At 43.6% G+C, this 25,947-nt stretch overlaps 1 protein-coding gene across 1 annotated transcript in view; it reads left to right on the forward strand.

Moving 5' to 3' along the window:
- LOC122935327 (5-hydroxytryptamine receptor 3A-like) overlaps positions 1–24,540 on the forward strand; it is a 46,787-nt gene extending 22,247 nt beyond the window's left edge. Inside the window, exons 4-9 of the mRNA XM_044291093.1 lie at positions 4,252–4,361; positions 5,127–5,296; positions 12,656–12,816; positions 18,273–18,483; positions 19,423–19,701; positions 24,272–24,540. Coding sequence (XP_044147028.1) covers positions 4,252–4,361; positions 5,127–5,296; positions 12,656–12,816; positions 18,273–18,483; positions 19,423–19,701; positions 24,272–24,540 — 1,200 coding nt within the window. The remainder of the gene's footprint in view (positions 1–4,251; positions 4,362–5,126; positions 5,297–12,655; positions 12,817–18,272; positions 18,484–19,422; positions 19,702–24,271) is intronic.
- Positions 24,541–25,947: the final 1,407 nt, after the last annotated feature.

A 25,947-nucleotide genomic window follows, 5' to 3' on the forward strand; every position in this document is an offset into this window, starting at 1 on the left:
TTCAGGTTCTGTTCCGGGTCTAGATGCTGCTGGTGAGTAGTTTCTTCACTAGGCAGGTGAAGAAAGCTGCTGTCACGCTCTGCCCTGTGAGTGATCTGAGAAGATCTGTCAGTCAGACTTGCTGCACGTGCATCTATCTGACATATTTCTTTGTTTTGGCTTTGGGCAGGATCCCACCCCCTCACAGGTTCTGCTCATTAGTTAGTGATGTTATTTATTCCTGCCTCTCACTATAGCCCTTGCGGTTTATAGTTTCTCCTGGAGTTCTCTGCTGGTGTTTTGTGGATCTCCTGTTCCCAGTTCGTCTTTAGTTAAGTCCTCCTTCCTTCCCTTCTGTTGTTTGTACTGGCTAGGCCTTAGGTAGACGCTGGTTCCTTCATCTTGTGCAAGGAATCGGTTGTCTTTTGCCTGCTCTCTAGCTGAGGGTTTGTGTCAGTTGCAGCAGGGCTTAGGTTCGAGTGCATGAACACTTCTACCATCGAGATTTGTTCATGTTGGTAGCAGTCAGGGAAAGGCTCAAGGACTGTCAGGAGTTGACCTTTCCCTGTTACGTAGCTGTGGGGCCTAGCCTGCTGTTTTGTTTAATTTCGTTGTGTTTGGTTTGCTTCCCTTCCCTCACCTTCCATGACAGCTGCTCATCAATGACTCTAGACTCAAACTGCTGCTGATGGAGCTAGTACTGCTCCTGCCACCCCACCCCTTACAAGCAGCCATGGCAGTGGAACGTGAGTGCAGAGGGCCACCCTTCCCGGTCAGACCTGTGAGAGGATGGACGATGGCACAGATAGGCAGCGGCCAACTGACTATATAGGTTGTCTCTATAGTAGTTCAGTTTGTCCTCCCTCTCAGCGGGTTTAAAAAAGGTCCCCATTTTGGACTGGTAGCGAGGGTCCAACAAGGTGGAGAGCCAGAAGTCATCCCACTGCCAAATGGTGACAATTCGCCTGTCACTAGGCAAGCAAGAGAGCATGCATTGGGCCATTTGCGCAAGTGGCTCGGAGGGACTCCCTGCCTCCATCTCCACTGCATACTGCCACGCTGTGCCTGGGTCCTCTGCCTCGTCTTCCTCATCGCCCTGTAGCTCCTCTGTGTGCTCCTGCTCATCCTCTCCTGTCAACTGTGTAGAAAAATCACCCATTTCACTACACATTGCTTGTGCTCCAATGTCCTCCTCCTCCTCCAGTTCAGCCCCCACAGGGCTCATGTGGCCATGAGATTTAGGTGCCACGTCTCCAGTCCCATGACCAGCCAGATTTACCAGCATCTGTTCCAGGACATGAAGCAGTGAAATGACATCGTTCATCCCATAGTCCTGGCGACTGACAAATAACGTGGCCTCTTCAAAGGACCTGAGCAAACGGCTGACATCGAAGTTAAACAGGGGAGTACTGCTGTCCGCTTGGATCATCAGGAAATCGTTTATGGCCTCTGTTCGTACAGTCGGTCCAACATATGGAGGGTGGAATTCCAACGGGTGGAAACGTTGCATATCAGTGAGGGATGCCGTTCTGCCGCTGCAGCTCAAGGAGGGTGTGCTTTGCGGTGTACGAGTAGCTGAAGTGCATGCAAAGTTAAAGCGCTTGACAACCAGATTGAAAACGTGTCTCATGCAGGGCGCATGGCTCAGCCCTCCTTGATGCAGCACCGACACCATGTTCTTCCCGTTGCCGATCACCATGGTTCAGTTGCTGGTGTGGCTGTGAAGGAACCACATGTATTGTCCCTGACCGTAGTTACAGCTCCACAAGTCGGCGCTGCCGTGCACTTTGGCAGACACTAACAGGCTGATGGACCGGCCCACCTTCTGTTCTACATGTGTGTGCAGGGCTGGTACTGCCTTTTTGGCAAAGAAATGAAGGCTTGGGACTCTCCACCTCGGCTCGGCACAAGTCATCAGTTCTCTGAAAGGTTCAGAGTCCACCACTTGGAAAGGGAGGGACTGCAGCACCAGAAACTTGGACAGGAGCAGTTCAGCTTCTGCACAGTTGGATGAGTGCATGCATACTGTTGTCTCTTGGCAATCGCTTCGGTGATCGATTGCTGATGGAATGGCTGGCGAGGAATAGGAGGAGGAACAGGAGCATCAGGACCAGCAGATGATGGGAAGGACAGACAGCTCCCTTCGGCTGAGGTGGTGGAGCCTTGACTCCCTGAAACCGGGTGCGTGCCACTGGGTGATGCAGCCGCTTCTGCAGCAGGCTGGACCACCATATCGGAGCCATAGTTCTCCCAGGCCACTTTATGGTGACGCTGCATATGTTGACGCAGGGCGTATTGCCAACATTGGCACCCTGGCCACGCTTCACCTTCTGTCCACAGATTCTACATATGGCGATTCACATCCTCCGCCAGCTTAACAAAAAACTGCCACACCACCGAGTAGGTGATTGTACCCCCAACACTACACACTACGACTGACTGCTACCGCCGCTGCCTCCGTTAACTCGTGTACCGCTACTTTCTGGGCAGGTTGGCTCCCACGAAGCAGGTGGTCTATCCTGGGCACGTTTGGTTCCTGACCTCCCACTGCTGCCACCCTGCTGACTCCTGGCCATGCTAGCGACTTGCTGGCTCTGCTGCTGCCTCACAGGCAAGCTGCCACCCTCCTCCTGATTTTGAAGCCCTTTCGTCACCCGGCTCCCAAGTGCAATCAGCTACATCATCGAGTACCGTCAGCATGTCACTGATGTCCTCCTCAACCGTCTCTGGGTCAACAGCCTGACCACTCGCTCCCACGCCACTCTCCTCATCACTACTTGCCCGCCTACCGGAGGAAGTGGCGGATGTCTCCTCCAGATATTGGCTGGGCGGTAGATGCTGACAGTCCTCAAGTAGCTCATCCTCGCTGAAAAGTGAAGCTGAGCCTAAGGCATATAATACTTCTCGCAGTGGGGGAACTGAAAATGACAGATGAAGGTTCAGGACAGGTGGGGACACAGGGCCTGCTCCCGGGCCATGCCAACTAAGCGTCGGGTTCCTCTCCGGGCCCCCGTTCCCCGCTGCATGGGGGACCCTTGCAGCGCTTAGACTGGGCCGCCGTAAAAAAGTGGTGGCCCAGCCTAAGGCCCCTTAGTGACCACTGGAAAAAGGCATATGGGTGGTCACTAAGGGGTTAATAGTCTACCTAGTTTTTTTTATGTATATAGGCTAGATGAGATTCTGTGCTGGGAGCCCAACTTTTTCAGGGGCCGACCGGGGGATTCCCCTGTGGGACAGTATAAGGCCTCTTTCACACTTGCGTTGTCCGGATCCGTCGTGTACTCCACTTGCCGGAATTACACGCCGGATCCGGAAAAACGCAAGTGTACTGAAAGCATTTGAAGACGGATCCGTCTTCAAAATGCTTTCAGTGTTACTATGGCACCCAGGACGCTATTAAAGTCCTGGTTGCCATAGTAGGAGCGGGGGAGCGGTATACTTACAGTCCGCGCGTCTCCCGGGGCGCTCCAGAGTGATGTCAGAGCGCCCCATGCGCATGGATGTCATCCATGTGCGTGGGGCGCCCTGACGTCACTCTGGAGCGCCCCAGGAGCCGCACGAACGGTAACTATACTGCTCCCCCGCTCCCCACTACACTTTACCATGGCTGCCAGGACTTTAGCGTTCCGGCAGCCATGGTAACCACTCTAAAAAAGCTAAACGTCGGATCCGGCAATGCGCCGAAACAACGTTTAGCTTAAGGCCGGATCCGGATCAATGCCTTTCAATGGGAATTCATTCCGGATCCGGCCTTGTGGCAAGTCTTCAGGATTTTTGGCCGGAGCAAAAAGCGCAGCATGCTGTGGTATTTTCTCCGGCCAAAAAACGTTCCGTTCCGGAACTGAAGACATCCTGATGCATCCTGAACGGATTTCACTCCATTCAGAATGCATTAGGATAATCCTGATCAGGATTCTTCCGGCATAGAGCCCCGACGACGGAACTCTATGCCGGAAGACAAAAACGCAAGTGTGAAAGAGCCCTAAGCCTTTCATAAAAATGGAGCACATAAATAAAACTGAGCTGAAATACCAGACACTGCCCAATGGCAAGTATGATGCTTTTATTTAATTTTGGGGGGAGGGGGCGGGGTCCTTTTGCCATGACAGACAACCTCTTGGTTCTGTTTGATGGACACACACATTCTTCTACAAGCATATCATTATGTAACCATCCGCTTTGTCTGGGTGCTGGGAACATTATGCAAGGTTTATGATTTGTACATAGTAATTTCTATAATATTTAATAATTCCATATTTCTCATTTTTTCAGTTTTGGAACAATGAGTTTTTAACCTGGACCCCAGCAAAATGTGGATCGGTTGAGAAAATTTCATTGCCAGTGGAGGACATCTGGACCCCAGACATAATTGTCTATGAGTTGTATGTGTTGACAGCCATATTTCTACTTGTGTGTGTATAGTCAGTAATGCCAGTAGTTGATCTGTCTCTGTCACGGTAGGTGGGGAAAGGAAGAACACCATATAAACAAACTACAACAGTAACACAGACTAGGCCCCAAAGCTAGTGAGGAGGGGGAAGGTAACCTTCTAGTAATCCCTGAGCCTCTCCCTGACTGCTAACAGTATGAGCTAATCCTAATAGTGGAAGAACTCATACACCGGAACGTAAGACCTGCTGAAACTGACTCAAACCCTAAATTAGGGAGCGGGGATGAAATAACAACCGCAAGGTCTGCAGTGAGAGGCAGGCTAAAATAGAGCCACTAAACAGCAAATGAACAGAACCTGTGGAGAGGTGAGATCCTGCCCACAACAACAGACAGCAAGGAAAAACAGAAAGATCTGTCAGATAGACTCACGTGCTGCAAGTCTATCTGATCTCAGACCTCTCACAGGGCAGGCAGTGACATCTTCCTGACATGCTAAGTACCTTATGGTGGATACAGTATCTTCTAACTGTATCCATTTTGATGTGAAATATCAGCCTGCTAAAACCTAATGGATATGCTGACTTGACAAAAAAAAGAACATTTTAAATGGACAGGAAAAGGTTCTGAGGTGGTAAAAGATAGAGAAGACGCAGCAGGACTGAAGCAAAGGAGATTTGTATTGTAAAATTATAACTTCTTATTATTCTTGCATTATGTATGTGTGTAACTGCAAACTGTATTATTTTTTTCTGCAGCATAGATGAGGATAAGTCACAGCGGACCCCCTTCGTATTTGTTAATCACACTGGACGCGTGCGATATGACAGAATGCTTAGAGTGGTCAGCTCATGTAATCTTGGCATCTTCAACTTCCCATTTGATGTTCAGAACTGTTCTTTGACCTTTGGCTCATACATGCACACAGGTGTGTATTACAAGTTCATATTGGCAAATAAGTTATGTACAAAACTATACAAATAGCAAGCTACAAGTAAGTACTGAGCCTCTAGGGTAAAGGTAACTCTCCCGTTGCTCCTAGAGGCTCATTTGCATATAATAAAGCATCATTTTTCTCAGCAATGCGGGCACATATGACCATGGGACCAACACAGATATCTTCAGCTGCCAAGTGCACATGTAACAGGTCAGATAGTTTTATATGTACAAATTTGACAGATGCCCTTTAAGGTACCAGTGTCCCCTTCCCGATAGCATTAAACGTATTTATTATTTATCTTGTAGGGGACGGCAGAAGAAATAAGCACAGGAAAAGGCACATTTCATGACCAAACAAATTTGTGGTCCATTCTTAGACTATATGGGATGAAAAAACAAATGTCAAATTTGATTCCCATTCACTGGTCATTGAAGTGGTGGTCTGGCATTAATAAAAATGAGCCTGGGGTGTGGGTGATTAAAATAAATCATTACTTTACTGTTAATCTGGAGGATACCAGCACCGTACCTGTATGGCGCTACCGGAAATAACTTAAGTCCAAGAGCCATACACGTATGGCACTCTGATCAGGTGGGCTCAGGGCACTCAATCAGTAGCAGAAGCAGCCCGGCTGTTACTGACAGCCGAGCCCCTGTTGTATGTGCCAGCATCAGTGAATACACCTATGCCAGCATAATTACCCTTTGTATGCCGCAGTCACTGCTGACTACGGCATGTGCGGGGTTTGCGGAGTGTACAGGCATCCTCTGCGACATCATCAGGTCTTTGCGTTGTAGTGATGGGGGCCCATAGACTGGTATGGCAGCCCAATGCCTTCCACAGGCATCAGAGACTGCCAGCTACGGAAGCCTGATTGGGTTTCATAGGCACTCTGTCAGTGTACAAGCTGACAGGCAATGTATTATAATACACAATGTATTGTAATGCATTGTAGAGGGGATCAGACCCCCAAATGTTGGAAGTCCCACAGTGGGGGGAAAAATTAAAAGTAAAAAACAAAGGTTTTTCATAATAAAAAAAAAGTTTAAAAACAACACCCCTTTCCCATAATAAAGACATATAAATTTGTAAAAAAAAAAAAAAAAAAGAAGAAGAAAAGGAAAAACAGATATAGTAGACATCACTGCATCTGTAACAAGTGGCCTTATAACAATATCATATGATCTAACCCCTCAGGTGAATGCCATAACAAAATTAAATAAAAACGGTGCCAAAGCAGCCATTTTTTGGTCACCTTAACCCCAAGAAAGTGTAATATTGAACGATCAAAAAATTATATGTACCCAAATAGTACCAATTAAAAGATCTATTATTCCCACAAAAACAAGCCCTTAGACAAGACGATCAGCTAAAAAATATGGCTTTCAGAAAATGGAAACAAAAAATTTAAAACTGAAACAAAAAAACAAAAAAAATACACATATTTGGTATTGTCGCATCCATAACGACCTGCTCTATAAAAACAACACATGATCTATCCTGTCAGGATAACGCTGTAAAAAAACAAAAGATAAAAACTGTGCCAGTCATTATTGGTTACCTTGCCTCACAAAAATTGTAATATTGAGCAATCAAAAAATCATATGTACCACAAAATAGTATCAATAAAACTGTCACCTTATCCCGTAGTTTCCAAAATGGGGTCACTTTTTGGGAGTCTCCGAATGTGATCTGCATTTTTTGCGTGTTGGATGCGGACCCATTCGCTTTAATGCAAAAAAAAATACAACACATCCTATTCTTGTCCGTTTTACAGAATAGGACTGTGCTATTATGGGCTGGACATTCAGTTCTGCAAAATGCAAACGTACAAGGCCAGTATCCGTGTTTTGCAGATCCGCAACTTAAAGAAAAAACAGGTTACGGTCGTGTACATGAGCCCTTAACCACTTTACGTCCGCCCATAGGATATAAACGTCCTATGGGTGGACCTCTATTTCTGAAAGCACGTTTTAAAACGCCCTTTCAGAAATAGCAGCTGCACGCTAATCGTGCAGCTGCTGATCGGGTTGCCCGCTGTCAGTGACAGCAGGGCAACCCAGAGTGAAGGCAGGGACAGTTCCCAGGTGTCCCTGCCTTCCGAAACGCTGCATACACAGCGCTCACCGAGCGCTGTGTCTGCAGAGCAGGAAGCGCTATGCGCTTCCTGTTCCGGCCCGGCGGTCATGTGACCGCCGGGACCGGAGAGTGCAGGAGCTGTGTGAGGTCTTACAGAGACCTCGATCAGCCCTGCTTTGAGGCTGTACAGCGCAGAATCATGCTCTACAGCCTCTCTGGGGGGGTGCATTTCTTCTGTAACTGGGGCTACTATGTTAGCCCCAGTTATAGGAGAAATCAACAGTGAAAAAAATATGAAAAAGTGAAGCAAATGTCCCCCAGAGGTCTTGTATGACCTTATAGGGGACGAAAAGTGTAAAAAAATAAAATAAAGGGTTGAAAAAATAAAATAAAATAAAGTTTCACATGTAAAAAAAAAAAAGGTCCCCAAGTAAGGAATAAAAAAAAATATTAAAAATAGAAAAAATAAAATAAAATAGACATATTTGGTTTTGCCGCTTCCGTAAAAACCAGCTCTATAAAAATATCACATGACCTAACCCCTCGGGTGAACACCGTAAAAAAAAAAAGTACTGTGTCAAAACAAGCAATTTTTGTCACCTTGCATCACAAAAGGTGCAACACCAAGTGATCAAAAACGCGTATGTCCCACAAAATGGTACCAATAAAACCGTCACCTCATCCCGCAAAAAATGAGCCCCTACATAAGAAAATTTCTCAAAAAATAAAAAAACTATAGCTCTTAGAACATGGAGACACTAAAACCAAATTTTTTGGTTTCAAAAATGCTATTATTGTGTTAAAGTGAAACAAATAAAAAAAAGTATACATATTAGGTATTGCCGCGTCCGTAAAAACCAGCTCTATAAAAATATCACATGAGCTAACCCCTCAGATGAACACCGTAAAAAAAAAAAAAACTGTGTCAAAACAAGCAATTTTTGTCACCTTGCATCACAAAAGGTGCAACACCAAGTGATCAAAAACGCGTATGTCCCACAAAATGGTACCAATAAAACCGTCACCTCATCCCACAAAAAATGAGCCCCTACATAAGAAAATGTCTCAAAAAATAAAAAAAACTATAGCTCTCAGAACATGGACACATTAAAACATAATTTTTTTGTTTCAAAAATGCTATTATTGTGTAAAACTTTAATAAATGAGAAAAAGTATACATATTAGGTATCGCCACGTCCGTAACAATCTGCTCTATAAAAATGTCACTTGACTGAACCCCTCAGGTGAACGCTGTAAATATAAATAAATAAATAGAAACTGTGCTAAAGCAACCAATTTTTTGGTCACCTTGCCCCATAAAGTGTTATAATGAATGATCAAAAAATCATATGTACCCAAAAATAGTACTAATAAAACTGGCACCTTATCCCCTAGTTTCCAAAATGGGGTCACTTCTTGGGAGTTTCTACTGTAAGGGTGCATCAGGGGGCTTCAAATGGGACATGGCATCTAAAAACCATGTGGAGTTCCTTTTCTTCTGCGTCCTGCCGTGTTCCCATACAGCAGTTTATGACCACATGTTGGGTGTTTCTGTAAACCGCAGAATCTGGGTAATAAATATTGAGTTTTGTTTGGCTGTTAACCATCGATGTGTTAAAGAAAAAATTGGATTAAAATGGAAAATCTGCCAAAAAAGTGAAATTTAAAAATGTGATCTCCATTTTCCTTTAATTCTTGTGGAACGCCTAAAGGGTTAACTAAATTTGTAAAATCGGTTTTAAATATCTTGAGGGGTGTAGTTTCTACAATGGGGTCATTTATGGGGGTATCCACAATGTAGGCCCCACAAAGTGACTTCAGACCTGAACTGGTCCTTATAAAGTGGGTTTTGGCAATTTTCTTAAAAATTTGAAGAATTTCTTCTAAACTTCTAAGCCTTCTAACGTCCTAAAAAAATAAAATGACAATTCCAAAATGATGCCAACATAAAGTAGACATATGGGGAATGTTAAGTAATAAATATTTTATGAGGTATCACTTTCTGTTTTAAAAGCAGAGAAATTGAAATTTAGAAAATTGCAAATTTTTCAAATTTTTGGGTAAATTTGGGATTTTTTCATAAATAAAGGTGAAATATTTTGACTCAAATTTATGACTATCATGAAGTATAATGTGTCACGAGAAAACAATCTCTGAATGACTTGGATAAATAAAGGCGTTCCAAAGTTATTACCACATAAAGTGAGATAGGTCAGTTTTGCAAAATTAGGCCTGGTCAGGAAGGGGGCAAATGGCCCAGATGGGAAGTGGTTAAAAACTGTTCTATAAATTTTGGATTTTTCTAGACATAAAGGTAAAACATATTGACTTAAATTTATCACTAACATGAAGTAAAATGTGTAATGATAAAAGAATCTCAGAATCGTTTGGATAAGTAAAAGCGTTCCAGAGTTATTACCCCATAAAGTGACACATGTCAGATTTGCAAAAATCAGTCTGGGATTTAAGGTGAAAAGTGGCTTGGTTCTGAAGGGGTTAAATGGTGCTCCAATAATTCCCACTGGTTTTTGTTTACTTTGCTGCAGTGGTGACATCACATCAACACATGCGACCATTGCAGCCAATTACTGGAACCTGTGTCATGACTGGTGCATTTAACTGTTAACCAGTTATCGACCACCAATATGCCTTTCTATGGCAGTTACTAACAGGCCTTAGGCTAGGCTGCTAGTCTAAGTGCTGCATGGGTCTGCCTTGCAGCGTAGAGTAAGAGCCCATATCGGAGTGGCAGAAGCATCCACCCAGGCCGTTTAACCCCTTAGATGCCGCGGTCAATAGTACAGTGAGTGGTTTAAAAGGAGGGTGCTCTCTCTGAGGCATCGGCACCACTGCGAAACAGATGGCAGGATGCTAAGGTCTCAATATGGCAGCCAGACACAGCCTGTGCCTGTCTGTATAGTAGTGAGCTGCAGTAACAAGCTGCCAGGAGGCCCCAGCACGCACCAGAGGGCTGGTGAGCACCACGGCTTCCTGAAACAGCGGGGATACGTCATCTGTCAGCAGATTTGTACCCATGACACTGGCTGACCTGTTACATGTGCACTTGGCAGCTGAAGACATCTGTGTTGGCCCCATGTTCATATGTGCCCACAAAGCTAAGAAAAATGAAGTTTAAATATAAGCAATTGAGCCCCTAGGAACAATGGGGGTGTTTCCGTCACACCTAGAAATTCTGCTCTCTCTGTAACTGCCATGCTCTCTCTGCTTTGATTGGCAGGGCCAGGTGTGATGATTTTTTCACTGCCTGTCCCTGTCAATCAAAGTGGAGAGGCCGTGGCAGTTGCAGAGAGAGCTGAACCTCTAGGTCTAATGGGAAGGTCCCTGTTGCTCCTAGAGGCTCGTTTGCATATATTTAAACGTCATTTTTCTCAGCAATGCGGGCACATATGAACATGGGACCAACACAGATGCCTTCAGCTGCCAAGTGCACATGTAACAGGTCAGACAGTGTCATAGGTACAAATCTGCTGACAGATGCCCTTTTAAGGACCAGTAACATTAGTAGCAAGTATGCTATCTGATTGATGGGGGAGTGGGGGATTGACCACGTGCACAGAAGTCCATTTTACTCCAACCCTGGGAACCTATGTTACACAGGGAGAGACAATCTATGTCTCTCCTTACTTCAGACTGTCAGTATGTCCCCCACTGCTCATGCGCTCCTCCACCAGGCTGGCTGAGATCACATCTGGCTGAATGGGGGGAGGACTGTTTAATCTTAAGATCCGATTAAGCTAGAGCTGCGATCTTGGTCTAGTTTAAAAACTTTAGAATAAGACTAGGATCATGATGCTAGCTGCCATAAGACAAGAGATACAGCCTTTAAAAATCGAGTAGGGAGCGAGAGCTGCAAGTTTATGCAGGTCTCATTGGGACCTGTTACAAACAGCAGTAATGGAATGGTTGTATTGAAGTTAGCACCGTGATCCTAGTTTGTTTGAACACTTTCAAACAAGACCAAGTGTCACAAGGGTGTCAAGAGCCACGCCTGACTCCGTTGTACCCGGGGTCAGGAGGTCGCAGCGGTTGGCTGCACGCTCTATGTAAGATAGGGCTGTTTCCTTATTGTAGCTTTCTGGGTTTGCTTTGCAAACCCTTTTGGCTCACTCAGGGATCCGTAGCTCCTTCTCTCAGCTGTTCCTTGTCCAGCACTCCCAATCCTCCTTATATTCCCCTCTCACACTTCTCTGGTTGCCAGATATAGAGCTTCCTGCCTGGACATCTATTCTGACCCACTGGAGCTGTGTTGCTGCGTTCTCTGATTGTTGCTTTAGAACGCTACCCTCCGGATCCCTGTTGGACCTTTGTGGACAGTTGTTGTCGTCCACCTGGGTGTTTGTGTTTGTCTGTGTTTGTCTGTCCTCTCCCTGGTGTTTCCCTCTTAGTGCAGTGGTGAGGACTAGCGATCCCACCGGCCTGTTCATTATCTAGGGTTTATTTCAGGGAAAGCCAGGGTTTAGGTACGTGATCGCTGCACGGGTGAGGAACCCGTCTAGGGACGTCAGGGCAGTCAGGTGCCAGCCGCAAGGAGAGTTAGGGGTCACCACCTTTCCCTCTCCCTTGGGCAGGACTTTCCCTTTTTCCTCCCTGTGCGTGTTGCAGGTCATTACACCAAGATTGCAACTCCAGCTTAGTTGGATCCTGAGATATTATCCATTGTCAGTTTTCAAACAAACCAAGACCATGGCTGTAGCTAAATTGCAGAACAAAAAATAACCCTCATAAGTGCCCCCTCACCCGCAACCACATAGCCCAAACACAGTTTGTTCAAAACGGTGTTGTTCTTTCCTGGCTGAATCAACTGTGTTTGGGATTATTAATAGAGGGGGTAGTGTAATGTCAATGAATTGTAAAAACATATTTTTGTTGTGTCCCTTTTTATCATGGTGGACTCAGTGCCTGACACTGACAGTAAATGTTCTGGCATTTATGGTGAAAGTATCTCTCATGGAGCCAACAGTGTTTGCTGGACCATCCTCCATTATATGCTGTTGCTTTCCATGCTCTGACCGTGTTTAGTATAGTCTGCAATACAGAACATGCAGAAAATAATCAACAGGCTAAGTTATAAATATGTATAACAGGAAGAATTCAAAAGTGGAGACATCCTGCTTAGAAGTGTGTATGAATTTTTATATATTAGGCTCCATGCTTGTCTATACATGAGCTATATTTGCAGCACAATCTTTATTTTAAGTGGAGCATCACTATAATATAGTGCAAATGTGTTCTTTGTTCTTCTTGCAGTGAGGGATGTGCGCCTAGGGTTGGCCCTTCCTGTGGAACAAATCCTTCAGAACTCTCTACAGTACTTGGAGACAAGCGGTGAATGGGAGCTCCTTAGAATTGAAGGCAAACCTGATATTCTGAAATTTGGCATTGATGAATGGGATATAATTACATTTTGGGTGAGGATGCTTTTCAAACAAAATGTCAGAAAGAGGAGTGCTTTGAATATAAAAATGCAAATGTTTACTGGATTCCAACCAAAATGCTAAATTTAACAAGCCTAATCCCCCATTGTGTATTCTTGTGTGATACAATATTCTATATTTGTTTGCTGCTGTAGTGTTTTATTTTATTTGTCAACTGAAACAAAACAAAAATTTCTAGAATGATTTTCTTTTAAAATATATGTTATTTTCCTAAAATAAAATATTACAGGGGTTGTTTGGTTTCTGAGATTTTTATACTGATGACCTATTTTTATAAGACACTGGCGCTCCTGAGAGCTGTCTTCTCGCAGCTCACCCAGCACAGCGCCATACATTGTATAGTGGCTGTGCTTGGTATTGCATTCAGCTGCTCCTAGGCCACGTGATATTTAAACGTGTTGTCACTGGCCTAGGAAAAGTAGAGAGAAGGCATCGGCGCTCACAGGAACGCCGGTGCCTTCTCAAACAGCTGTTTGGCGGGTGGTCCGATCAGATACTGATGACCAATCCTGAGGATAGGTCTTCAGTATAAAAATCTCAGAAAACCCCTTTAACAAAATGCTTAATTAAATACTAATCAGGATTTCTGAGGGTCATCATCTTTACTCCTCAATATTGAAATCGCAACTGCAAAAAGATAGAATAAGATTGCAAATTGAGAAATTTTCAAGCACTTAGCTTCAATCTGTGGTGTGGGGGGGGGCACAAAAGCTAGATTAAAAGCAAAGTTTTTAGCCACATGAAACCTTAGACTTCGAAACAACTTGTGCAGGATAATTGTGCGATGCCTTCTGTTCATCGATGTGCCAGTTATCACTACTTGTCAAAAACTGAGAAGGACAGAATCCTTAAGAGACCTTGGTTTATTGCTCTGGCAGATCGCTACATGCCTAGATGGAGATATCTGCACTCTTCAACATTGTGTGTCCTGATGATTGGGAAAACAAAGATGAGCCGCTGCACGGACTGATTGTTTGATTAGAAGAATGGTGCGTAGTCATCCATTCTGTACGACAAATTAAATTGTACGTCATATCCCGAGGCGAGGGCAGCAAAACATGCCTAGTATTTGCACTACGAGCCAGATGTCTGGCTACAGGTGTTCCATTGACCTCATGCCGCTACTCTCAAAGGCTATAATGGTCCCGCTGTTGTCTTGAATGTAATGATAGTCAGAGATTGGTCGGAAGATCACGTGGGCAATGCCATGAAGAGACCTTCACAAGGGAACATCACATGGTCCTACTCCCAGGATTCTGGTGTGACATGGCATAATTTACGGTAGACTGACCCCTTTGGTCTTCATTTCAGATACAGTAAGAGCTCGGCGCTACATTGATTTGGTCATGGAACCAGTGGTACAGCCATTTCTCCAAAGTGTCCCATGAGCCGTTTTTCAACAGGACGTCAGGCAGCATGTTGCTTCTGCTACTGTGAGCAACCTGCTTGGCTGAAACTTGCAACCATGGCCTGTAGCGTCTCCAGACTTGTCTACCATCAAGCATATCTGGGACGTCATAGGTCGGCAACTGCAAAAAGGAGCTGCCAGCAGATCTTGATTCATGTGCTCAAGTGCATTCAGCATGGCAGAACGTTCATCAGAAAACCCTTAATACCCTCAGTGATAGCATGCCAAGGCCTGTAAGGGTGTGTATTTATATACGTAGCCTCATACTCCATACTGTGATAAATAAAGATGTTTTGAATATTTTTTGTCCATTTTGTATCATTTGCATATCATTAACATATTTATTGTTCCTGTGATTTCCATAATTTCTTCTTGGTATTGTAATATCAATGTTGAGGAGTGCATTAGCCACAGCACAGAGCAGCTACCTGCTCTGGAGAAACTAGCAAGTCCATGCTTTACATGGACAGTCCATTTATTTCAACCCCTTTTCAGGAAGAATGAGGAAAAAACATGTGGCTATGAAGCAAATACTTGGAGCAAGTGGCACATATTTGATCACTGTATTTGTAACGTCATAGATTTTACAAATATACAGTACAGCAGCATGTGGGCAACCAGCACAACTGGAATTGAATGGTTCATTACAGTATACGTTATGATTGTTCACCATGCAAGAAGACTGCAGTGGAATAAGAAGGATATATCAGATGTGAATCCTAATGTTTTACCCCCTAAAATCAAATAATGTATCTAATTCTGCCAGTGCATTGCTCAGTAGCCTCTGATTACATCAGGTTGTTTTATAAAAGGGGTACAATAATTATATATACAGTACAGACCAAAAGTTTGGACACACCTTCTCATTCAAAGAGTTTTCTTTATTTTCATGACTATGAAAATTGTAGATTCACACTGAAGGCATCAAAACTATGAATTAACACATGTGGAATTGTATACCTAACAAAAAAGTGTGAAACAACTGAAAATATGTCATATTCTAGGTTCTTCAAAGTAGCCACCTTTTGCTTAGATTACTGCTTTGCACACTCTTGGCATTCTCTTGATGAGCTTCAAGAGGTAGTCACCTGAAATGGTCTTCCAACAGTCTTGAAAGAGTTCCCAGAGATGCTTAGCACTTGTTGGCCCTTTTGCCTTCACTCTGCGGTCCAGCTCACCCCAAACCATCTCGAATGGGTTCAGGTCGGTGACTGTGGAGGCCAGGTCATCTGGCGCAGCACCCCATCACTCTCCTTCATGGTCAAATAGCCCTTACACAGCCTGGAGGTGTGTTTTTGGTGTCATTGTCCTGTTGGAAAAAAAATGATGGTCCAACTAAACGCAAACTGGATGGAATAGCATGCTGCTGCAAGATGCTGTGGTAGCCATGCTGGTTCAGTATGCCTTCAATTTTGAATAAATCCCCAACAGTGTCACCAGCAAAGCACCCCCACACCATCACACCGCCTCCTCCATGCTTCACGGTGGGAACCAGGCATGTAGAGTCCATCCGTTCACCTTTTCTGTGTCGCACAAAGACATGGTGGTTGGAACCAAAGATCTCAAATTTGGACTCATCAGACCAAAGCACAGATTTCCACTGGTCTAATGTCCATTCCTTGTGTTCTTTAGCCCAAACAAGTCTCTTCTGCTTGTTGCCTGTCCTTAGCAGTGGTTTCCTAGCAGAAATTCTACCATGAAGCCCTGATTCACACAGTCTCCTCTTAACAGTTGTTCTAGAGATGTGTCTGCTGCTAGAACTCTGTGTGGCATTGACCTGGTCTCTAATCTGAGCTGCTGTTAACCTGCGATTTCTGAGGCTGGTGACTCGGATGAACTTATCCTCCGCAGCAGAGGTGGCTCTTGGTCTTCCTTTCCTGGGGCGGTCCGCATGTGAGCCAGTTTCTTTGTAGCGCTTGATGGTTTTTGTGACTGCACTTGGGGACACTTTCAAAGTTTTCCCAATTTTTTGGACTGACTGACCTTCATTTCTTAAAGTAATGATGGCCACTCGTTTTTCCTTACTTAGCTGCTTTTTTCTTGCCATAATACAAATTCTAACAGTCTATTCAGTAGGACTATCAGCTGTGTATCCACCTGACTTCTCCACAACGCAACTGATGGTCCCAACGCCATTCAAGAGGCAAGAAATCCCACTTATTAAACTTGACAGGGCACACCTGTGAAGTGAAAACCATTTCAGGTGACTACCTCTTGAAGCTCATCAAGAGAATACCAAGAGTGTGCAAAGCTGTAATCAAAGCAAAAGGTGGCTACTTTGAAGAACCTAGAATATGACATATTTTCAGTTGTTTCACACTTGTTTGTTATGTATATAATTCCACATGTGTTAATTCATAGTTTTGATGCCTTCATAGTCATGAAAATAAAGAAAACTCTTTGAATGAGAAGGTGTGTCCAAACTTTTGGTCTGTACTGTATATATATATATATATATATATATATATATATATTTATATATATAGAGAGAGAGAGAGAGAGAGAGAGAGAGAGAGAAATAATCATAAAGAAAATGCATATATTTAGTTCCTCCCTTGCTCAGACAAGGCCTCCTACCCAGTTAAGCCAGTACTCTCTGCTCTGCACTGATGAGGGGCAATCACCCCGAAACAGCTGTCTGCAGATGAGGTGCTGGCTTATTTAATATCCAAGTCATGTCTCAAGGCTTATTTTAAGAGCTGAATATTGACTTATAGGATAGCTGCCTTACATCTAGTGGCATTAGAGGCAAAGCTTGTTAAGAGCTCATTTGCATTTCTTCCCTCCCAGAATTCCAGAGGAGCATGTATGGCCTATAAGTCTCCTCACACTGATTAAGGTGCTCTCTCCCTAAGGAGAGTTAGTTCCTCCCTTGCTCCGACACAGGCCTCCTACCCAGTTAAGCCAGTATTCTCTGCACTGATGAGGGGCAATCACCCTGAAACAGCTGTCTGCAGATGAGGTGCTGGCTTTTTTAATATCCTAGTCATGTCTCAAGGCTTACTTTAAGAGCTGGCTATTGACTTATAGGATAGCTGCCTTACATCTGGTGGCATTGGAGGCAAAGCTTGTTAAGAGCTCATTTGCATTTCTTCCCTCCCTTTTAACTAATAGAAATTGTCATCCTGTAAATATTTTAGAATTGTCATGCTCAGATTAGTGATGGGAAGTTTGGATCTTTCAAATGAATCGGTTCATTTGAATCAGCTCATTCAAATGAACCGATTCATGAATCGGATCTTCGGTTCACTTCCTGAGCCGGCAGAGGCAAGTGAACTGAAGATCAATGCGCATGTTCAGCTCATCGAATCTTCGGTTCACTTGCTGAGTCGGCTCTCAAGTGAACCGAAGGTCAGGAGGGACTGGCTCCTGGCAAACACAGCTCTGCTGCAGCGAGCAGACTGTGATAATTGAGAGTTTTAGTTAAAAGAATTGTCACCGAGTCCCTACCAGACTTCCTGCTCTGCTACAGCATGTAGCAGAGTTGTGTGTGTACAGGGTGCATGTAGCAGCGTAGCATGTGCTACACTGCTGCATGCACCCAGTACACATACAGCTCTGCTACATGCTAGATTAATGCCCCCCTTCCCCCCGGACGGACTTACAGGGAGCCGCAGAGCAGGGAGCCTGGCAGGGACTCGGTGACTCACGGTTCTTTTAACTCAAAAGAATCGAATGAGTCTCTGACTCATTCGATTCTTTTAACTAATAGACTCAGCCGACTCTCCGAGTCCCTGCGACTCCCCCTGTGCTGGGAGTCAGTGCTGCGGCCTCTGATTGGTTGGAGGGCGGGGAGGGGTGGGGCTAGCGTCCACTGGCTGCCTCTGATTGGTTGGAGGGCGGGGCTATTACACTGGCTGCTGCTGCCTGTATGCTGATCTGACTGAGCCGTTTCATTCGGATCGGCTCAGTCAGAGGAACCGACTCTTCCGGATCAGTGAACTGAATCGGTTCAAAAGAACGATTCGTTCATGATCCGGACATCACTAGCTCAGATTCTGTTCCTATCTACCCCATACAGGTCGTGATCAGACGTCGTTCTGTCCTCTATGTGGTGAATCTACTTATCCCTAGTGCCTTCCTGATGCTGATTGACATACTGAGCTTCTTCCTTCCACCACACAGTACTGACCGTGCATCATTCAAGATGACCTTGCTTTTGGGATACACTGTGTTCTTACTTATAATGAATGACTTACTACCAAGCACAGCCAATGGGACTCCACTGATCGGTGAGCATCTTGCTATTTCTTCTAAATACTGGATATCTGTATAGTCACATACCAAATATGTGGTTGCTCTAAGCTGTAATCCACTTGGTGTCCTGTATAGATTAGGGTGCAGAGTCTAACAGATCCCCTTTACCCCCACAAGTAACTATGCATTGTGCTGCAGGAAGATTCCCAGGTCGCTGTTCCCAGAACAGTCATAGATTAGAAGCAGTAGTGCTGATGCAGAAGTAGCATAGTCAAAATCAGAGACAAGTGTCTTCAGCAGGATGATGGTCAGGATGCAACAGGCGAGAGAACCAGATGGGAATGTAGTCAAAAGTGTAGCCAAGGGTGCGAGCTAGGGGCAGAACATCAGGTACCAGACAAGGTAGGCGCCAGGTCAGTAACAAGGCCAAGGTCAAGTTCTACACCATCGTCAGAAACAAGAACCTGGAAAGGAATGAACTTCAATTATCAGGCAATACATGGCAGGACTATTCCCCTATAAACAGCCATATCTGACGTCATCTTTGGGCTCTGGTTGCCTTGTAACCTGATACCGCTGTGCAGCCATACAAGGCAAGAGACTGAACAGGAGGAGAAGAAGCATCTGGGTGTCCAGATACCAGACATGACCATAACAATATCTGCTTGAGACCACAAGTGTTATATTTCTGCTTTTATTTTCCTGTAATGTAGACATAACCTGCAATTTCCCTTTGATCCCTATCTACGGTAAAGTTTTCAGTCTCATTTCCCTATCTTTTGCATATGCGCACAGACATACTACAGTCAATTTCCGAGGAACCATATTGATTTAAACAAATATATCACTGTGCTAAATGCTTCATGTATTTTGCATCTATTTGAATAATATCACATTACGTATTATACTTATTTTACTACATTTTACATACTTCTAATATCAAGACTATGGTATACTCATTTTATGTTTTACAGGCATTTACTTCTCAGTCTGCCTTGCACTATTAGTACTCAGTTTATTGGAGACAGTAATAATCACCCATGTGCTGCATCGTGGGACTCTGCAGAGCGGCTTTGTGCCTTACTGGGTCAGAAGATTTGTCCTGGGTTTTCTAGCCCAGCTGATATGTTACAGTGACCCAAATGTTAATAACGGTATCACATCCTCCAATGAACATGTTCTACCTCCAACTAATGAAAATCCACCAAGACAGCCGCCACCCAGCCCCTGCCATGAAAAAGTTGTCAACAGAGGTAATATCTATGTTTCCAGAAACACAACTGTCACTTTAGGTACAATTTGATGTTAAGATAAATGTGCTGGCAATGATACAATTAAATATTGCTTCTTGCTAGATATAACTATATTGTAACAAGCCTGGAAGAAAATGGTTCCCATTTAATTACAGCAAGCAGTGGAAACCCATGATAAATTGATACAAAATGGAAAATTGCCCCAAAAACCTAATTAAAGAGCGTTCCCACCCAAAACATAAAATTTGATTAAATTAGAACTGGAGTGAAAATCATAGTTCAGCCATTATATTTTATATACTGTGTTAATGTGAACAGTGCTGGAAGGTGTGTTGTCCCACTTCAGGTACCTCAGATGGGTGAGACAGATAAAATCCAGAGAGTGGCAGTAGTCTCAGCAAAGCATAGTTTGCTGAGACATTTTTGTATACATTTTCTGGGCTGGATTTTACTTGGACTGGTGGCTACGCTTGGTAGAGGGAGTTGCCAGTACACACCCTTCCAGTACGGGTTTTCCTTTCTACCTGAAGTGATCGCAGGTGAGGCCTGCTGTAATCAGGCTGGCATAAAGCGCTTTAGAGTAGGTCAGTCTGGGAACAGATACGATGTGAGATACAGAGACCCAGAGCAGAGGCTCTGTGCGTGGTCTCAGATTGCCAGGCTGAGAGACCAGAGCATTGTGACAGCCCGAAGTTTGGGAAACGCCGTGATGCCGGGATTCAAGGGTCACAAGGCCGGAGTCGGGAGGACTGTTGGGCCACACTTCCCCATACAGGTACGGGACTGATTACAGAGGACGGCAATACAATTGAATCTAATGCAGTGGAAGAGCTGAAGGACCTGTAGTGACATCACAGGTCTTGTGACCAGTAAAACAAGCAGTGGTTGAGAAGGACCTGCGGTGATGTCACCATCACGTGACCAGTACAGGAGAGGACGGCAGTGAAGAGGAGAAGTCCTGGGGGTAGAAGCTGTGATGTCTGCTACATGACGAGAGGTAAGTGAAGGGAGAGGCAGAGCAATGCTGGGAGTTATGGTTATTTAACTGGGACTGTATGTTAGGGCTGAAGGGAGGGATGTTATTTACATGAAACTGTGTGTTGGAGGTGGCTGGGGAGGGGGTCATGTTATTTACATGGGACTGTATGTTGATAGTGGCTGTAGGAGGGAGTGATGTTATTTACATAGGACTGTATGTTGGAGGGGGCAGGGTGATGTTATTTACATGGGACTGTATGTTGAAGATGGCTGGTGGGGGGAATGATGTTATTTACATGGGACTGAATGTTGAGGGGGTGATGTTTACATAGGATTGCATGTTGGAGGCGGCTGGGGAGGGGGTGACTTTATTTACTTGGGACTGTTTGTTGAAGGCTGCTGGGGAGGAGGTGATGTTATTTACATGGGACTGTATTTTAGAGGGGTCTGTAGATAGAGAGGGATGTTATTTACATGGGACTGTATATTGGAGTGGGTGGAGAGATGGTATGATGTTATTTACATGGGACTCTATGGCAGAGAGAAGGAAATAGTGCTATTTATATGGGACTGTATGTTGGAGGGGCTGAAGGGAGGGGTGTGATGTTACTTACATGGAACTGTATGGTGGAGGGAGGAAAATAACTACTGGGCGCACTGCAAATCCAGGGGACATTAAGCGTTCCTATTACTGATGAGCAGGCCGTTGTCGGGAAGGAATAGTCCCTTCTTGACAATCTCCTACTCCATTGGGACATGTAAACCAACCTTAAACCAGTTGTCATCCAGGCAGCCCCTCTGAGTTGAGCATTTAGCGGTCTTTAGTGCTGCCCTAGCCTGTAAAAAAAAAGCCAGGGCAGCGCTAAAGCCCGCATATTAGTGCCAGTGATGACACCGGGAACATTGCTAAGTGGGAGCCTTCACCTAACATTATAAAAATATAAAAGAAAAGCGCAGGGCAAGGATGAGCATGCTCCGATGCTGCCTGGGTGAAGAAGGGGATATGCCCGGGTTCAGCTCTGAACCCGGGCAGCCCATTTACGAGAATATATAAGATATTCTTGTCATAAACATCATGTGAACAAAACAGCAACTGTACACCATTTAAAGGGGTTGTCTCACTTCAGCAAATGGCATTTATCATATAGAGAAAGTTAATACAAGGCACTTACTAATGTATTGTGATTGTCGATATTGACTCCTTTGCTTCATTTTTTCATCACATTATATGCTGCTTGTTTCCATGGTTATGACCAAACTAAATAAAAAAGGAACCTTACAACCCTCAATCTTTATTAAAGTCACTTAAAGGGAACCTGTTACCAGGATTTTTTGTATAGAGCTGAGGACATGGGTTGTTAGATGGCCGCTAGCACATCCGCAATATCCAGTCCCCATAGCTCTGTGTGCTTTTATTGTGTAAAAAAAAAACGATTTGATACATATGCAAATTACCTGAGATGAGTCCTGTCCCTGAGATGAGTCCAGTGTGAAGGAGCCCAGCACCGCCCTGCATACTCAGAATCTCCTCGCTCCCCAACGTCAGAAAGCTAGAGAGCTGTAATCTTGCGATGAGGTTAATTTGTATATCTATCAAATCTTTTTTTTTACACAATAAAAGCACACAGAGCTATGGGGACTGGATATTGCGGATATACTAGCGGCCATCTAGCAACCCATGTCCTCAGCTCTATACACAAAATCCCAGTGACAGGTTCCCTTTAAAAGACCTAAAAACCTAGGTCCACAGTTATATATATATATATATATATATATATATATTCACCCTAGTCAGCTATATATATTATAGTGTTGTCTTGATGCTGATATCGGATACACAAATATTCAGAAATAATAAGGTAGGCAATATAGGGACCTTATATAGGGACTCCCATGGCGTCTTTCTATTTAACCTGGGACTTACCCACGATACTTGTCCGCACCATCCAGCAGTACTTGTGAGTAATTGCATTTTGCATTATGGTATGATGCTAATGCACTTATATTTCTTTTGTCTTACCAAGTTTTTATTCCAGTACAGGAGGGACTTGGTGATCTTTCACTGGATCCTCATGTTATGTATGCTTATCAAGTGCCTCACTATATATCTGTGCAACCAGCTTCGCTCATTATAGTTGTTTTTTTCTTTCTTTTGGTATCTGTTACCCTATATTTTACTTCATTTGGTTTAGCCTATCTAGGCCTCCCACACGACCCCCTGAGGAACCCTGTGTCTCGGGGGAAACGCGTCGGGGTATAATGGAAACATCTATCAATTAGGGTGTATTAGGGTACTGTAGGGTAGGAACGAGGACGGAGGGTCCCCACCATCAGGGGATACCTCCGGGCTGAGGGACAAGCAGGGCTAAACTAGGAAAAGATATCCCCTTTCCAAGAGTCCCTATTTTGCCTACCTTATTATTTCTGAATATTTGTGTGTCCGATATCAGCATAAAGACAACACGAGAATGTATATAGCTGACTAGAGTGAATATATATAGTATATATATATATATAGAGAGAGAGAGAGAGAGAGAGAGAGAGAGATAGAGATATCTGGACCTAGGTTTCTAGGTCTTTTAAGTGACTTTAATAACGATTGAGGGTTTTAATTTTGGGACGTAAGTAGAACAGGATTGAAGTGAGACAATCTCTTTAAGGATTAGAGATGGGGAAAAAAAAGATATTGTTTGATCTATAAATAAAAGAACCAGTCTTTATGTTTAGCCTGATCTGTTTCATCTCTGGCTCCATCATATACGTATAAGCACCATTAGCTGTTAATAAGGCAAGAGAACAGATTGTTCATTTATTCTTAATAATAAGAATTTACAACCGCTAATGGGAATACTGAGATTTTTAAAGAACATAAAAAACATTTCCCAGCAATTCTCAATACCTAAATAACTGAGCATACTAGGGAGGGGAAGGTCAGACTACAGGAAGAATGAGAAGGTCACAAAATAAATCATGCAGGACTGGGTAAACGTAAGCACAAGAAGAGATACCAGTTATGTGACACCTCTGTACTGAGAAGAAGGGGTAGATATTACCCTTTATAAGAGTGATGCTTTCAAGGCTGGTTTCACACAGTCTTTTTTGTTAGTTTTTTTATTTGCCTTTTTACTGCATTTTTTTTATGTTTTCTTTTGCATACATCCTGTATATTACTTAAAGTCTATAGAGAATTATGACATTTGCATTGCATTTGTACATTTTTGACACTTTTGACAAAACGCAGGGTCAGGTGTTTTCCCCTTAGATTTATAGAGATAAAAAAAAACGGAATTGTTCCTAATCATGTATGAGCCAGCCTACATCTACTGAAGATCTGTGGTTAGTTCTCGAAGATGTTTGGAACAACCTTCCTGCCAAGTTCCTTCAAAAACTGTGTGTAAATGTACCTAGAAGAACTGATGCTGGTTTGAAGGCAAAGGGTGGTCACCCCAAGTATTGATCCGATAAACATCTCTTTACATACACATCTCTTGTTCACTCTCTTTGCATTGTGTTAATTGATTAAAAAAAAAACTATTAACACTTCTGTTTTTGAAAGCGTTCTAACTACAGATATATATCTGTATTCTTTTAGAGCTAAAGGAGTTTGTCCCACCTGTCCTGGAGATACTTCCCCCAGAGGCCTTGTGTCCTGGTGCAGAGAGACAACTCGCTCTTATTAGCCAAAACTTGCGTATGGTGAGAGAAATGTTGGAGAGTAGGAACCAGCTACGTGCACAGGAAGAAGAATGGATTCAAGTCGGCTACATCCTCGACTCATTGTTGTATCGTCTATACCTGATCTTCATTGGATCATATGCTATTATAATCATTAGTGTGTGGTGCGTTTGGTACAACATGTAGACTGATGAGGGAAGCATTGGACTGGGCTTTCTTGGTTCCACCGGAAGAAATGATTCTGATGGTCCACCCTTCATCTATACAGAATCAACCCATAAGAGATAGACCATAATGACTACAAATTGAGTTGTCTAATCTGCTGAACTTTTGAATCCTGGATTTGCATCTCAAGATGCAACATATGACATACGAAATAAAAATGTATTTATGTTGAAAATCAAATGAACCTTTTTCTTGAGCTTATGAAAAACATATACATAGTGAATGGTGGTGTTTAATATGAGCATGAACATTTGGAGTACACTTTTGGGACTGTTAATGAGAAACAACACATCTGTACCTTACCTTGGTGTGAACTCAGGGACCAGTCCACACCCTGACCCTCGCGTAGTGTGAAACATTGTGACAATAGCCTCATTATCACATTATACTGATTTCTCTAGAGGAACTGATTAGTTAGAACTGACCAAGAAACACAAAAACGCAAATTTATAATTTGAGAATAAATGTCTAATATTGTAAAAAAAATTATAAAATGGTGTAAGGTTTTTAATAAATATGGTACATATACGCCAGATTCTTAATGACGATACAATTCTGCACCAAAAAGTATTTTAGCATTTTAGGGTATGTTTACACATGGCAGATTTGCTGCAACGGTCCCATCACATTGTGATGTATGTCACAGAAGTTTCTGCAATGAATCTGCTGCATGAAGACATACAAAAACTACTGTGTGCCTGACTGAATCTCACTTGTGATGTCACAGCAGCCTATTTAACTGAAACCTACATGTGATGTCACAGCAATGACACTGACAGCACACATAGTTTTGATGTCACAGTAGGATAGCTGCCTGATACTCACCTACGATGTCACAACATACCTGATGGAAACTCACTTATGATGCCACAGCCACCAACATGACAGGAACACACTCGTGAGGTTACAGCAGTTACTTGACTGAAACCCACTTATGTCACAGAAGAATACCTTACTGAATTCACCTGTGATGTCACAACTGGTCACCTGGCTGAAAACCAATTTGTGATGTCACAGCAGATTACTTGTGACTGAAAGTCCCTTGTGATCTCAACACCAACTTGAAATATCACAACCGCTCACAGAAATGAAAATCGCTTTTGATGTCACAGCAGCTTATTTCACAGAATCACCTGAATCACACTTGTGATGTCACAGCAGCTTACTTCACTGAAGCAACTTGTGTTGTCACAACAGGAGAAACACTTGTGATATCACAATATCATAGCAGCTCATCTGACCAAAGTCACTTCTGAATCCAAGAAGCAGAAGAGGCTTGATAAAGACCCAGCCATTGCGAGGAGTCAAAACCATACCTTTTCGTGTAAGTTGCATCAATAAAAATTGCCTAGTGGATGATGGATAATG

Source organism: Bufo gargarizans, chromosome 4 (assembly GCF_014858855.1).
Source record: "Bufo gargarizans isolate SCDJY-AF-19 chromosome 4, ASM1485885v1, whole genome shotgun sequence".
Lineage (NCBI taxonomy): Eukaryota > Metazoa > Chordata > Amphibia > Anura > Bufonidae > Bufo > Bufo gargarizans.